Consider the following 15,465-nt stretch of genomic DNA (forward strand, 5'->3'; position numbering starts at 1 on the left):
AAAATACTAAGCATGACCGAGCCCGTAAAGAAATATGCAGAAAAAGGTAGGAGCTAGTAAAAGTGAACATTGCACGCTGTTTGCCTTCTACATGTTTTCTGTGATATTTGCAGGCTGTTTCTGTCTCGACACAAAACAAGAGCAATGTCTAAGAATACAAGACCATGAGGATTAGCAGTATAAGGCCATAATTAGATTGCAATGGGCAGAACGGCTCAAATTAGGACTGAAGGAGCAGGGCTTGCAAGCAAAGCCTTACAGGAATTTGAATGAGATTAGCCTAAAACTGTGCAGGTATGTTACTGATGGATGCAAGAAGGAAGATGTAAGAAATTAAATTAAATTAAAAAAGTAAAGAACAGAAAGGGGAAGGAAGGAAGGGAGGGAGGGAGGGAGGAAAAAGAAAAAAGTTCTCAATATGTAACGCGGTCTCCACTCTCGGGTGCACCAGTCGCAGCTTCTCTCCAGATCTTATCCCGAGACCTCCAGCTAAGAGCCCGCCCCTCACAAACATGGCGGCGGCAAGATGGACGCGCCCCTCAACAAGATGGTGAGTGCAGTAGCCCCGCCTCCTCCTGCCGCGCCGGCCAATGCGAGAGGAGCACGAGGACTTGCGCGTGCGTGGTGCGACTTGATGGGCGGGTTCCAGTGCGGGGGACACGACGAACAAGATGACTAAAAAGAAGCGGGAGAATCTCGGCGTCGCTCAGGAGGTAGGGGAGAAGTCGGTTTTGGGCCACGTGGCTGGTCGCCGTGCTCCGCCGCAGGGGCGTGGGTCGGCCCGGCGGCTGCGAGGGCGAGCAGGGAAAAGGGCCAGGGAAGAGGCCCCGAGGAGAGGGATCAGGACGAGGAAGGCACTGAGTGATTAGAGAGAGTCCAGGAGATCCCCGAAGAAGAGATATGGAAGGGGAACCCTGGAGAAGACAAGACATAAAGGCCGTTCTAAGGGGAGGGACTCGGAAGCTGCGGGAAGACTTGTCACTTAGAAGTCGCCTTAAGGGACGAGTGGGTTCTGTAGCTGTTAGGGACCTGTAGTTGCGGTGACTGTCATGAAGCCAGAACCCAGGGATGTGTCTGTCATCCAGGATATTGCTAGCGGCTCAGGCGTCTCCAGAGATGGGGAGTTTTTTCCTGTGGGGTACCAGAGCTTGTGGCTTGGAAATTAACTTTGAGCATCTTTGGGAATCTGGAAAGGATTCTAGAACTGGTGTTAGGGAAGGCCTTTAAAATACGGAGAGAAAGATAACTGATGTGTGTTGATTGAGTACTTTCGCTTGCATTCTCAGTGCGTGCCTGTCGTGTTTGTATAGATGAGGGAAACCGAGGTTATAAGTAGTGGGTGGTAGTGTGCGTTTATAATCCCAGGACTCAGAGAGCCAAGGTAGTAAGACTGAGTTCAAAGCCAGCCTGGGATACAGGGCAAGGCCGTGCCCCAAAAGGGGAAAGAAAAAGTGGAAGCCAGCTTGAAATGGTGAAGGTGAGCAGAGAATGATGCTCAGGTGGGCTTCCCGGAAGTGGTGACTCATTTCCTTTTGGTTACCATAGCAGGCATATTAAGCCACAGGTGTCTCAGTACATCTAGCAGTGTGACCCAACATGTTTGTAGATGACAGCATTATGTATCAATGTCAGAAGTCTCCCAGGGGCTTCCTACTACCTACTGGGTGATTCTCAATGACTCCTCCTAGACACAACCATTTCTTGCCAGGTAACTCAGTAGGCCCTGAGTGTATGTTTAAAACAAGCCATCTATATTCATGCTAATGCAGGTGTTGTGTATGGCTGTCCTTGGAGCCAAGCAACATCCAGGGAGGTTCAGCTGGGTCTGCTTGCAAAAGGGTCATCCTCATGTGCTTGTTGACTGCTCATTCACCTCGTGGAGGATTGAGGAGAGTCATAAGATCCTCACCTGAGTGTCCAGCGTGATCCTATACCACCTGTTGTGTGCAACGCAGGGCCTGTTGTAGTGCACCTGGACTCAGGATGGGGCTAAGGTCTTTAGGCTAGCTGAGAGGATCCATCTCTGCGACTATGGGGAAGCCCTCATCCCTGTTGGGTAAAGAAAGGTCTTCCAAGTGTGGGCTGTTGGGGAGGAGCACCCCCACCCTGGTAAGTAACCCTTCACTTATTTTCCAAGGAAGCCCCATAAACTCAGTAGAGTTTTGTCAGACCTGTACCTCAGTTTGCCATTGGGACCTGAGGAGGAGGGGTAGGCATTGCTTCTGTCTCCCCTGGAAAAGAATTTTAGCAAGAGCAGGTGATCGGGTATTGGCCTGCTTAGGAGGGGGAAAGACATTGTTGGAAATGTGAATGTCCTGAAAGACTAAAGCTTGCCTGGTGAAATAAGCTGGCAGCATGCAGCACTGGGGCAGAGACGTGATAACCTCTATCAGAGCACTGCAAGCTGCTGTAACAGAAACCCTGAAACTCAGAGGCTTTGATGAAAGCGTTGTCTGTCCTTAGCTAAACAAGCTGGAAAAGAGGTCAACAGGTCGAACACTACCGGTTTAGACTTTGTGAGTAGGATGCCTCTGTTGCAGCTCTCCTCAGACATTCACAGACTCCAAATTTGCCTCCTGGCTGTGGCAAATTTGCCCTCTAGCCAGTGCCAGCATGTTTGCAAAAGAGAGCAGCAGCGCATTGGAGTCACCTGAGCGCATTTCCTGCTGAGGCTGAGTAAGTGTGGCTCTGCCCTATTTGAGCTGTCATGCCATAACAAATGTCCTTTTTATGGGCTTTCTAGTGCCATGATTTTTGCATTTTTGTGCTCTTTATTGGTGATTTTGCTACTTCAAGGAATCCCTAAGCACAGCACTAAAGTGTTGTCTAGTGTTCCAGGGCTGTGATATGCCTTATAAGGACAGTCGGTTTGTTAGATTAACCACCTTTCAGGCATGGAACCCAGCACTACACAATGCTTTGGCCAGTTAGTTCAATGCAGATGAATCATCATCTGTTTATTAAATAAGATCTTTTTAACAAAACATGCATCAGAGAGCATTGTGTGTGGCTTAGTTGATGAAAATGTTGACCACAGCTTTGTGGAAACACAACCCACTTTAGGATTGCTAATCAGATGTTGGGCTGGAGAGATGGCTCAATGGTTAAGAGCACTGGCTGTTCTTGCAGAGGACCAGGGTTGCTCCCCACTATCTACATGGCAGGCAGCTCATAATCTCTATCTCCAGTTCCAAGGGATCTGATGCCTTTTTTGGCCTCTTTGGACACCAGGAATGTATGTAGTACACAAACATGTAAGAAAAACATTCATAAAACATAACTCTTGAGAGAAAAAAATTAACTATCATGGCCAGTTATGGTGGCATATGCCTATAATCTCAGCACTTGGAAAACAGAGAAGATCAGGAATTCAAGACCATGTAGTACAAATAATATAAAGCCAGAGACTGATATTGGGGTCTAAGCTGAAGATCTGAAAAGCAAAGCAGCCAAGCCAGCAGAGAGCTTTTACTCTACCAAGGCTGGAAGGGGAATCTTGTCCTCAATGTGGCTGGAGGACTACTTGTCATGGTACTGATACTGAATGCCCTGCTTGTATCTTATATACCTCTCTAGTGCTGGCATTAAAGGTGTGAACTCTGTTTCTCTTTTAGACTGAGTCACTCCCATGTAGCCCTGGGTGGTCTTGAACTCACAGAGATACATCTGCCACTGTCTCCTGAATCCTGGGACTAAAAGTATGTGACACCACTGTCCAGCTTCTGTGGCTGTAGCTAGCTTTGCATTCTGATCTCCAGGCAAGTTTTATTAGATCATAAATAATATATCACCACAAGACCATCCTTATTATATAACCCAACCTACAATACATATGATCCTGACTTAAATACACAAACAAAAAAATATAGCTACCTTGTAATCAGTCTGTCTTAATAGAAAAGCAGTCGAGGACAGTATATGAACGTGGCAGCTCCAATAAGTCTTATTTGAAGCTAATGGTGTGCTTAGGAGGCTGAGATAGGAAGCTCTTGAGTTTATGGATGGCATAGAGAGAGAAATGTCTCAAAAACCAAAATGCCCTTTCTTAGTAAGAAGAAGTAGAGTCTGTTTGGACCACAGGCCTTTGATTGCTAGCCTCTGATCTAGTGGACTGGGGGTTCTGCCATCTTATCAACAAGATCAGGACACACCTCACTGGTGTGTTCTTTGTTAAGGAAGTACCCACTGCATTAAGGACCTGGGCTCAGACCACCCACTTTTCTATTTTTAAGAACTGAGGTGCATGGCCCCACTACCTGCCAGGACAGCCTGGGAATGGACTTATCAGTCAGGTGGGCCACATGCTTAGCTACAGCCTGTTAACATGGGAGGAGGAGCTGGCATGTGATAGGGACCAGATCGCCCTCAGATCACACCTCTCTTCACAATGTTGCCATCAGGTGCCCAGAGTGTGCCTGGCATAAGGTGGCTGAGGACAGCCAGCCACTCCTCAGCCTTTGAAAATCTGAGTTCAAACCCTCCTTGCTTTAGTTTCCTCATCAGTAACATGAAGGATTAGCTCCTGTCTGTCTGTCCATCCATCTATCTATCTATGGTGGGGCTAGCGTCCAGGTCCATCTGCCTGCCAGGCAAGTGTTCTGCATTGAACTACACCCTCAACCTCAGCACAGAACGTTAAGTGTTTGAGTCAGTGCCATATGTATTCTTTTAGTGCTTTAAATGGGAACAGATCTACCCATTTTGCAACCTTGTGCATGGTAGGATGCTGGTCAGTGTTTTGTCAAGTTGACACAAACTAGGGTCATCTAGGAAAAAGGGACTTGAAGAAATTGCCTCCATCACATTGGTCTGTGGGCATTTTCTTGATGAATGATTGGGTGTGGGAGGGCCCAATCAACTGAGTGGTGCCACTTGGGCAGGTGGTTCAGGATTGTGTAAGAAAACAGGCCCAGCAAACCATGGGGAGCGCCCACTAAGTAGCATTCACATTCTTTGTGGCCTCTGCTTTAGTTTGTACCTCTAGGATCCTGCCTCGAAGTGTCCTTCATGACGGACAATAAACTGTTAAGTTGCAACTAACCCTTTCTTCCTTGAGTTGCTATTGGTTATGTTGTTTACAACAATAGAAAAGCAAACTAGATTGGAGTTTGGTATTGGGTTCATGGGCTGTGGCAGGCCTGAGCATGTTGTTTGGGGAGGATTGTGGAGGTGTTTGGAACCTTGGACTGGAAATACCATTAGTGATCAAAGTGTAATGAGCTATTGTGGGAGCTTGGAAAGTAACGGAGAGCAATGCAGATGATGGAGGAGGCATGGCATGGGCAGTTTCGGAGCAAAGACAAGACTTGATCAGGGCTGACTGTACGCTGTTTTCTATGTCTGCTGGTACTGAAGAAGCCACTGTGATTTAATGAGAGACCAGCACAATAGGCAAGCCGTCCAGCACTGAGCTGTGCCCCCAGCCCATTTTCACCCCCTCAGCACTGCACTTTTATAGATGTTTGCATGGATATTTAAAATATTGGTAAATACTGTATAAGTGTGTGGGTATCTGCAGTCTTTGTCTCTACGGTTACTTTTTGCTGGGATATTCAAGGACTTGAAACCTGTATCCCTGGGTCTCAGCAAAGGCCTGGCATCTGGCTGTTTCTCTGCTTCCTTTTCAGTTGCCCCCAGCGGGTCTGAGTATTGAATGTGCACCAATGCTCTGTAGTGGTAGATATTGTCCTCTTATTAAAAGTCATGCGCTCAGAGCTAGTGAAGTGGTGATTTAATCAAAAATGTTTGTTAATCTGACGAGTGCAATAAAAGCCCCACAAGCGAGAGATCTTAGCACCTGCAAACAGCCCTCACTTGTCTTAATGAAACAATTACCAAGCAGGTGGTCCTCACTCTGAGGGTGGCCATGGGCCAGCTGTGCCAGGTGGTCACCGAGGGCAGCCAGGCCCCTTCTGGCTTCCCAACTTTGCTTCCTTCAGAGGCCCATGAGAGTCAGTCAGAAACAGTTCACTGTTAGGTTCTAAGTTTGTTGTGAGTGATGAGAGCAAACCATCATCCTATGAAAAATCGCTGCCCAAATGGACTGATAAGATTGTGCTTACTGGACTTGTTTCTTTTGTAGCTGGCCTTCAGGCTTGCACTGCTTGGCCTTAACTTATTAAGAATTGGTCTTAGCTACCCCCGCCCTTTTATGGCACTAGTGCCTCCTGTGTGCTTGGAAGGCTCTGCTGATGAGCCATGTCCCCAGCTGAAGGAAATAACTTGGTTAGATTTGGTCCTTAGTACACAAATCCTGTCCATTGACAAAGTTTTTGTCTACAAGTTTCAGAATGGCCTCCATGACTTTTGTGCATGGGAATGTTGTTCTCCCCAAAGAGGATGATAGGTAAGGAGCTCCTGCATTGGCTCAGCTTTGTTCAGTAGTTAGTACTTAATATCAGGGCCTGTGTTTCTGCAATAGTCACAAGATAGCTGCCTCAGCTCCAGTCATCACATTTAGCCATAAATCAAGACTCTTAGTAGTCAAGCATAAACTCCTAGAAGTCTCTCAGATGACATCTGGAACACCGCATTACCCAAAGCTGAGTTGTCTGTAACCTTGACAGTCAACTGTTTTCTAACATCTGTAACAGTGGAGGTGAGCTGAGGGGAAGGGTTGGGAGGTCAGTGCTGGACTGGCCAACTACTAGTGTCTTCTGTAAGGGCTAAAAGTACATGGGAAGCAGTTACTATCAACAGACAGACTGAAGGCCACTCAGGACAGGTGGAAGCTTCCGGAAAGAAATGGTTTGGCCAGCATGAACTGTGAACACTGTTAATCAGCTGACAAGTCCTAGGATGAGCTCTGCATAAGCTGTGGGGAAGTCCCCAGTTTCCTGCAACAGGGCCAGAGGTAATGTCTTGGCTGGAAGGAAGAAGTACTTACCCAGTTGGCCTAAGTGGTAGGAGGCACTGTTGATTCCAAGTGGGTGTGTAGTTGGGGGCTGAGTCTAGCAGATGTGAACTGTTCAGGGTCTGCTGACCATTAAATGAGCCTCACCTGCACAGGTGGGAGCGACAGGTCGCCATCGGGCAGGTGATTCTTCCTGCCCCGCATCTGGCACCGCTCCACTTAACGGGGGTCAGGAGACTAAAACCTCATTACCTAACGCTGCTGGATGTCAGCATGTGTGGAGTGGCTGTTTGCCAGCGTCTTAATTAATGAATTCATAAGGCACGGGGCGGGTGCCAACTCCTGAAAAGTGCTTTGAGCCTTTCAGCGATGGAGACGCTTTTGCCAGTTTATCAAAAAATAGATCTGGGAGAAAGAAGAGAAACCAAACCCCAGACACCATTTTGTCCTGGGGCAGCTGAAGGCTTAGGGCAAGGCCTGGCCTGCAAGGTGACTTTCAAAGCTGCATAATTCCTTTGTGCTGACCTTGGCAGCTGTCCTGGACTACTGCAGACCTAATCCTCATGAGCTGGGGTGGGCTTAATGTTCAGATGGGTGGTCTCCTTGGCTGTCGATAGACACTGGAAGGCTTGTTATCCTCACCTGCTTTGCCTGGAAGAGAAACTTTGCACCAGGCCTATTGATTTGGGGGGGCCATGGTGGTTTGTTTTCTACCCCTGCAGATTCCTGTGATCCTCCTTCATTCAAAAACATCACTTAAGCAGTGTAATGGGGATCAGCCATTTACGTTTAAGGCTGGTCACCTGGGAAATGATGTACATGGTCCCCTGTGACTTGGCCATGTGGCCTAGAGGCCCCAGATGGAAAGTCCCAATGCTCTTGCCAGGGACCATTACAGTAAACATCCCAGGGCTCCTGATGTGTGAAAATGAGTGGATTTCCTGGACCAGCTTCCCAGGCTGTGAATTAGAAGAGGAAGAAGCTTTGATGCCCTTTGGAGAGGGGAGGGAAAGGGTTTACCAGGCACAGCTAGCCCACACACTTCCTTCTCCAAACTGGATGTGTTTTGTGTGCATTTGGGAGGATACTTTGACAGTGTGGCAATGTGGGGGAGGGTGTTTGTGAAGCGAGAGTGGGCTTAGTATGAAGACAGATGCTGGGCTCTTGGCGCCTGTGTCTCCCAGCACACGGATTCCAGGCAGGCCCTTTCAGGCACCACATCTGTTATGTGAGAAGAGACCGAGCAGAGCCAGGCACAAGGTCATTCAGAGTAGAGGGTCTGTTGAAGCCAGACCAACAGACTGCCACAGGCTCAGCTGGCACTGCTTGACTTTGTTTCTGAAAGTCAGTAGTCTTGTTAGTTGTGGATATTTTCACAAAGGATGCTGGAGAAAAGACTGGTGCAGAGGAAAGTGCATGGTCCAGGACCCAGTCTCACCACCTCCTAGCTGTGTTAGCCAAGTTTCTAACCATCTCTGCTAGAAGTTAGCTCTCTTCACAGTGGTGACAGCTCCTTTGCGAGGTCATATTGCTGCATATGCTGCCCATCCTAGGGTACAAGAGTGGAAGTTGCCTCCTGGCCTAAGAGTCACTGGGGACAGGGTTAGGAGACAATCTGGACCTGAAAGTCTGCCTATAAAATGGACTCTAGTTGTCTGCCTCCTCCTCTGTATGGATTCTCTAGAACAGAACCTGGCACATGGGCATTGCTACAGTTGTGTTCCAGCTTTACATCTACTTTGTGGGTTCCTGATTCATGCCTTTATCCATACACATGATACCTTATTGTTAGAAGTCTTTGGTACACAGCCAGCTCCTGGCTAGACAGGTGTGGGGTGTGCCCCATGATCACTGCCTGACCCCCCCCCACCCTAACCCCAGGCAAGCCCTTTCCTCGACAGCATCCTGTCACTTGCTGGCCAGAAGCTCCCAGGAGCAAGGCCCTGGAGAGGCAGGAACCTCTTGCCAACCTAGAAAGCAGAACGAGTAGGCTGTGTGGGCTTGAACCTTTCCCAGGAGACAGCCTGGCCCTCAAGGTAGCTGCAGTGGCTGAGACTGGACCAGGAGCTGCCTCACAGGTGTCTAGGTGTTCTGGGAGTGCTGTGTTTAGTTGTCTCACTGTCCTACTGAAGAGCCTGTGGCTCCTGCTGACTATTGTTGTCAGAGGTATAAAAGCTGCCCATGCTCCTTCAGCAGCCCTAGAGCTGGCACCCTGCAGGGCTTGACGACCTGTGCTGGGGCAGCTGTCTATGCAAGTGGCATAAGTTCCCTGCCTCTGAGGAGCCTCTTCAGGGCTTTGATTTCTGGAGGCACCATCCTCTGAAAAGATGCCTCCTGGGGATTTCAGAAGAATTTTACAGTTTCTCTTAATACAGTGGTTTTATGGTGCATAGGACCCCAGGGACACTTGGCTAAAGCTCTGGGAGTAAGGCTACATCCAAGTCAGGGAGGGGACTGCTCACCGGCCTGGGGCTGGGGATGTCCAGACTGGCCTGGAGCAAACAGTAGTGCTCAGAGCTGTGGGCTGGGGAGGGAAGCTCTGAGGCATCCCTGGCTGCCACCTCCAGCACACCCCAAGGCACCCACCTGACTTGAGTGCTGCTTAGGTGCAGACAGCAGAAGGAAGGCCTCAGTTCTTACCCAGACTGCAATACCAGCTTCACATGCAGGCTTCTCTAAGTACCAGCTCCTGGATGCCTGCGGTATTCCACCTTACCCAGGGTTGTGCCCTCCCCTTCTCTCCAAGGTTTAGCTACTGCCTAGCCACTGCTGGATCCCGGCTAGTCTCTACGACTGGGGCTTACATGGTCCTCCTAGCTTCTCAATGCAGGGTGCCAGAAGTTTGCTAACTCAGAAACTTCCGCTCCTCCCAGAAGCCTGCAAGCCTGATTCAGCTACTGGTGGGTCTCCCTCTGATGTCACCTTATTCTAGAGTGTAAGCATAGCAATGGTTCTTATTCTGTCAGGGCCGTGCTGTCCCCTTTAACTCCAGGCCAGTCTTCTGCCAGACAGGTGCTCTTGGTGACTCCATGACCTTCCACAGTGCAACCTTCCCTTTCCACTATAATAGTTCCCGTCTCTTTGTTTGAAGCTCTCTCTGCCACAGTCCCAGGATACCCAGGCCAATTCCCAGCCTTGCTGGCTGCCAGGACCCCTAGAGCCGTGCTTTAGACACCTACAAGTCTGACTGCCAGGCTCCCCCAGCAGCTGCCCACATTTCCTCAGAGGATCACTGCTTCCCTGGGCCTCAACTGAGTTTTCTGTTCAGGGCTCTGTTGGTCTCACCCTTGGGTTCCCCCATACCTGGCCTCTGCCACTTGAACCCACCTCAGCACCATCCCCCTCAAGACTGTAGCTTACCAGTGTGCCATGTTCTGTGCCAAATGATGTGCTGACCCATGGTGAAGGACCTTCTGTACCCACTCACTGCCTGCCTGTGTCCCCTCCATGGACACAGGACCAGCCAGAGGCACTCTCTCCCACTGCTGCCTGCTGAAGGCAGGGCTTCCCGGCCACCCTTAACCCTGCTGCTCTTGCTGTGTACTCTAGCCAAGGCAGTGAGTACCATTCTCTAACAGCAGCTGCTACTAAACCCCAGCTGTTGTGAAGTGTTGTCCTGAGCACATCATTACCTCACAACTCTGAGATGTCACTTGAGGCATAGGCAGGCACAATGAGCCTGCCATTCATTCACAAGTGACAGCTGACCTGGCTCTGACCCTGAGATGTAGCTCCTTATTCTGACCCTAAAGCTTATAGCTTCTGCTCCTGGCTTTTCTCTCTCTGTTGCATTTGGCCTGAGGGCAAGAAGTGAGGCCTTCGGATTTGATCCTGTAGCTTGTATAGTCATAGCCCATGCGCTTGAGAGTTGATGGAAGACTCCAACTGGGGACTTTCTATAAGGCCGATTTTCTGGTTTTGTCTTGCCATTTGACCTGTCTTGTTGGGACAACTCTGTTCTGCAGCTCTATGTCACATCTAAAAGCAGCACTATGACCATCCCTTCCTGCCTCCTCTACAGCCTGGTTCCCGAGTCCCTGCCCCATTATTCAGGTTTCTGACAGTGGCCTCTGCTTCAAGTCCCCTTCCAAGGATGAGTCTGGTTTAGCCTCCCCTACCCCCACCCACATCAGGCAGTTGTAAAGAGAACTTGCTAGTTAGAAGGGAATCAGAACTGTCAGCAGGACATAAATATTCATAGAGGGAGGTTAGAACTGAGTCCCTAAAACCTTGATTTGTGTTCACCCATTTAAGCCTCATTAAAAAGTGGCAAATGAAAGTAGGGATATTCAGTGTAACTGCAAATAAATTGGGCTTGTTCAGATAAAGGCCCCCGACTGCCAGCCCCTCAGGCTCTGTCCAGAGCATGATGGCAGAGCAGCTTGGCCACAGCCTCAGCTGTAAGACATTGCCCAGCAAGTGTGCCTGGCCTTGCTCTGGAGCAATTACCACTTGTCTGGGCACCTGGTCACCTTCCAGAGGCATTCAGGGATGGAAATCCTTAACCCGATCCCTCCCCAGCATGGCCTGCAAACCAGGGCCCCCACACAAAAAGCAGCAGTAAGAACTGAGCCTGGACTGAACATCTGTGGCAAGCTGCTTTAGCTATGTGCAAGCACAGCTTTTTTTCCTTTAGTGAGTGCAGGGATTTCAGAAATCAGTTGTATAAACCTGAACCATTTGTTCCCAGCCCCTCACCCTCATTCTACCCATGCTAGGCTGCTGCTCACTCCAGCCACAAGTAGAAAGACGCAGGAGACCAGGCCTTGTGGCAGGTGGCCTAAGGAGCTGCAGATGTGGGCTTTCTTGGAGGCCAAGCAGGTCATAGGCACAAGTAGAATTGGCCAGTCTGTGGGCTTCAGCCTGGAAAGATAAAAGCTTGAACAGGAGGGGCAGTATAGGAAGGGCTGACTTTGCCAGTTAAGGGACAGATATCCTCCAGCCAGAGCATAAGAAAGAGGTAGACCCCAGCATGGCCTCTGGCTGTGTGTCACTCCAGTGCTACATGAGGATACAGTCTCAGGGATTCATCTGTGTTGGGTAGTATTCTGTGAACGGCACACTACATGACAGTCAAAAGTACCTATATCAGAGTGCTGTCCCCAAGTCTGGCTCTCTAGTGTTCCCCTCCCTACAGTACAGTTATGGGAAGACTTCTGGCTTCTCTGGGGATTGCTTAGTCTGCTGACTGAGGCTGGTGTCTATCAGCAGAGAACTGACAGTTAGCCATGCAGTTACCTCCTGCCTCTGCAGGGCTGTCCCCTCACATGGAGCCCTTTTTCCTGGGCCACAGGAAATGGTTACCTTTCATTCCAATCCACCAAAGTGGCTGCTCCAGGAATGTCTGAGATGGCTGCTGTGTCCAGGGAGAAGGCAGAGGCCCAGGGACTCAAGTGCAACTTTCCTGATTCTTGACCCCAGGCTAGTGGCCTGGGACATCCATACTCTCACCAGCATGCTTAGGAGGCCAGATTCTCCCAGGTAGCTCCAACAAAGAATGGAACTCAGAAGTATGTCCTTGTGACTCCTCAGAAAAACCACTCCATCTAGGGAACCCTAGCTTTTCATTTGGCTACATTGGCTGTCTCTCTTGGGGACTTGGTAAGGGTTGAAGTCAGATAGAAAAGGACTATTATAGGGTTCCAGAGAGCCCTCAACACACCCAGCCACCATAAGCAAGGCACTAGCCAGCCAGCTTAGATCCAGAGAAGTGGCTACTTTAGATACCTGGAGACCAAGTCAAGGCCAAGTGCACAGCATCGGCACCCCAGGTGTAGATAGCCCAGCCCAGCATTTTACACAACTCAGGTATTTTCTTTAAGGTCATACATATCTCTGAAATGACAGCAAATGGAAGAAGGCATGGCTGGCAGCCCTCCTTTTGAGAGCTTAGCCACTTTGCCATCGAATTACACTGACCTTGGTGATAGGCAACAGTTCTGCGCAAGGGCCTCATCAGAAAGAAAGAGAAGTGGTTTTAAGTTGCATTGTTTCGCCAATTTTTATTGATTCTCAGAAAAAAATGCCTATCGTGACAACACAGACTGCACTATTAAGATGAATTATGACTATGAGAAAAATGCCCCCACTTTTTAGCCCCTTGACATTTAACCCCTTCTCCTCCCACATGGAGATATGGGACCTTGTGCTGTCTCTGCAATGCTCATTTCCTTCTTGAATCGACCATGGGGCAGGTTCTGCTGGGTGCAAGGCCTGGTTCATCCACTCCTTGTTTCCGGGGACTCAGCCTGGCAGTTCAAAATTTGAAGCCCTCTGTCAACAGCAAAGCTGGGCCCTGCCCAGGACAAACAGGGTGGGCCCCTCCAGGGTGCCAATACAAGCATGGGGTAGGGAGGTAGGGTGGGGCCTGGGGTGAGCCCCTCCAGGGTGCCAGTGCTGGGAAAGTTTAGCGCTCTATACCTGTCTCTTTTAGATTGATGGGCTTGAGGAGAAGCTGTCTAAGTGTCGGAAGGACCTGGAGGCTGTGACCTCCCAGCTCTACAGGACAGAACTGAGTCCTGAGGACAGGTAATGCCTCATACCCCTCTGGCCTGGTTCCCTATCTAAACTGAGCCAAGGCAGAAGGGTCCCTAACTTGGGGCTTTAGCCCCTGCCCTCTAACATCCTAGTGTTTGGCCCCTTTATTCAAACAGATAAGAACTACTGCCCCTCTAGTTAAGACTGGAAAAAATGTCTGAGCTATAAACTGCTTCCCCACAGGAGGTCTCTGGAGAAGGAGAAAACCACACTCATGAGCAAAGCCTCCAAGTATGGTAAGAAAATACCCTCCCATTGCCAGCCCTGGGAGGAAACAGTAGCAAACAAAGGGTCCGTATTCTCTGAAGTATTTGTGTCTCCCATCCACAGATGCCGGTTCTGCATCCCATGCCCCACCGACCTGAACAGCCTACACTGGGTGGTTAGAGGACAGCTCCTGCTTGGGCAGGAGAGGGCTTCTGTGGGTGGAGCAATGCTGCCACCTTCTGGGTGCAGGCAGCAGAGCCAGTTAGAGCCCAGCAGCCCCTGCCCCGGGGCTATGACTGTGGTCTGCACGGCCCGCCCTTCGGATGTGTCCCATTCTTTCTCTACTCAGGATTAGTCTGGCTGCCTAGAGCTGGCTGACAGTCCACCCAGTCCATTGCATAGGTAGGGATGGGTGGCTAGGACATCAGTTTAGCCTTTGCAGAGTGACGACTGGCTAGGAATGTACCTTAAGAGTATCAGGGCTCTTTCTAGTGTACCTTCAAACAGCAGGAATTCAGGAATTGTGTGAGCTCAAAGAGGCTCTAGCTGTCCTCAGAGTTTCTAGCTGGCTGAAGAGACTCCTAAAAGATGAGCCCTTTGGTGGTGGCCTTGCCACATACCCTACTGTACAGAGAAAGAACTGAGCAAGTCAAGACTGCTAGTAGGTCTAAATCTAGCTAAATGATTAGAGGGTATAGGCAGATCAAGGACAGGGCCAGGTTTGGGGTACAAAAGGACCTGAAGGAGACATTTCTGTCTTCATCAGTGTCCATTCTGGGAAGGAGGAAGCAGTTAGGCGGGACTCAATGTTCTGTCTTGTTCCCATCTTTTTCCTCCCAGAGAAGGAGCTAAAGCTGCTTCGGCAAGAGAATCGGAAGAACATGCTACTCTCAGTGGCCATCTTCATCCTCCTCGCCCTACTTTATGCCCACTGGACTATGTGAGTCAGCCATCCTCAGCCGTGCAGGTTTCCTTCCACTCCCTACTCAGGGACCAAGCAACCTTTGAAGGTCAAGATGGAGGGCCTCTTCCCCATGGGTGCCCAGCAGCTGTAGCGGCAGGGCATGGCACTGCCTTCTCCTATTGCTCAGGAGAAGGGCAATAAAGAGCACCAAGCTCTGTTGTCTAGTGAGTAAATATCTCCGGCTGACTAGCTGAGGTGAAGCAAGGGAGGCACTCTTGTCTCAAAGAGGAAGGGGTGTTCCCAAGTTCCCTTGTGCACAATTCAGGAGGGAGAAGGGCAGCTGGGAAGGCAGCATTGTGCCACCCGCTTCTCCAAATTCTGTGCCCTGGGGCCAGTGTCCTGACCTGTGATCACCACTGAAGAAGATGTAGCATGTGTGGTAAAAGGTGACTTGGGATTGCAGTGGAGGTCCCAGGGGCATGCTGAATGAACTCACCTTCTAGAGACAGGCAGGGCCAAGGAGGGCTCCAGGAGTACATGGGGAGCAAGAGCTATTAATGACCAGACTGACTGATGGTGACAACAGCCAGTAAATAAGGTGGGGTTGATCAGAAGGAAGCTGAGCAAGAGCAGCTAACAAAGAAGTTACCCCAACTCTATTCACACATAGTAAAGGGTCTGAAACATGAAGATGAGATCAGATGGAGGCTCGGTGAGCATCCCATCAGTGCAGAACACTGGCCAGGGTCAGTGAAACATCCTTTCCTCTCCTGTCCCTTGTCTAGTGACACTAATTAGTCTGACACCTCTTATTTTACACAGACTGATCATGGATTGTCACAGTGCCTCCATGGAGTGAGCTGTGTGATTTATGTGAAAAAGGGAAGGTGCCTCCCAACCCTCCTGGGGCTGTTGACTCATTCATTCCCCAACCCCAGTTTCAAACAGAACCGCACCCGTTTGT

The 15,465-nt window shown here is 49.7% G+C and overlaps 1 protein-coding gene across 2 annotated transcripts; it reads left to right on the plus strand.

Annotated features, from left to right (window-relative positions):
• The first annotated feature begins 621 nt into the window (after nucleotides 1–621).
• Nucleotides 622–14,725, plus strand: Ccdc167 (coiled-coil domain containing 167). 2 transcript variants are annotated; one of them, XM_051187094.1, is made up of 4 exons: nucleotides 622–713; nucleotides 13,287–13,381; nucleotides 13,574–13,626; nucleotides 14,438–14,725. In XM_051187094.1, the coding sequence occupies exons 1-4, from the start codon at nucleotides 672–674 to the stop codon at nucleotides 14,539–14,541; spliced, it is 294 nt and encodes a 97-aa protein (XP_051043051.1). In that variant the 5' UTR covers nucleotides 622–671; the 3' UTR covers nucleotides 14,542–14,725. The 2 variants fall into 2 exon arrangements, with proteins under 2 accessions (XP_051043051.1, XP_051043050.1); XM_051187093.1 differs by lacking the exon at nucleotides 13,574–13,626.
• The last annotated feature ends 740 nt before the right edge of the window (nucleotides 14,726–15,465 follow it).

Source organism: Phodopus roborovskii, unplaced genomic scaffold (genome assembly GCF_943737965.1).
Source record: "Phodopus roborovskii unplaced genomic scaffold, PHOROB, whole genome shotgun sequence".
Lineage (NCBI taxonomy): Eukaryota > Metazoa > Chordata > Mammalia > Rodentia > Cricetidae > Phodopus > Phodopus roborovskii.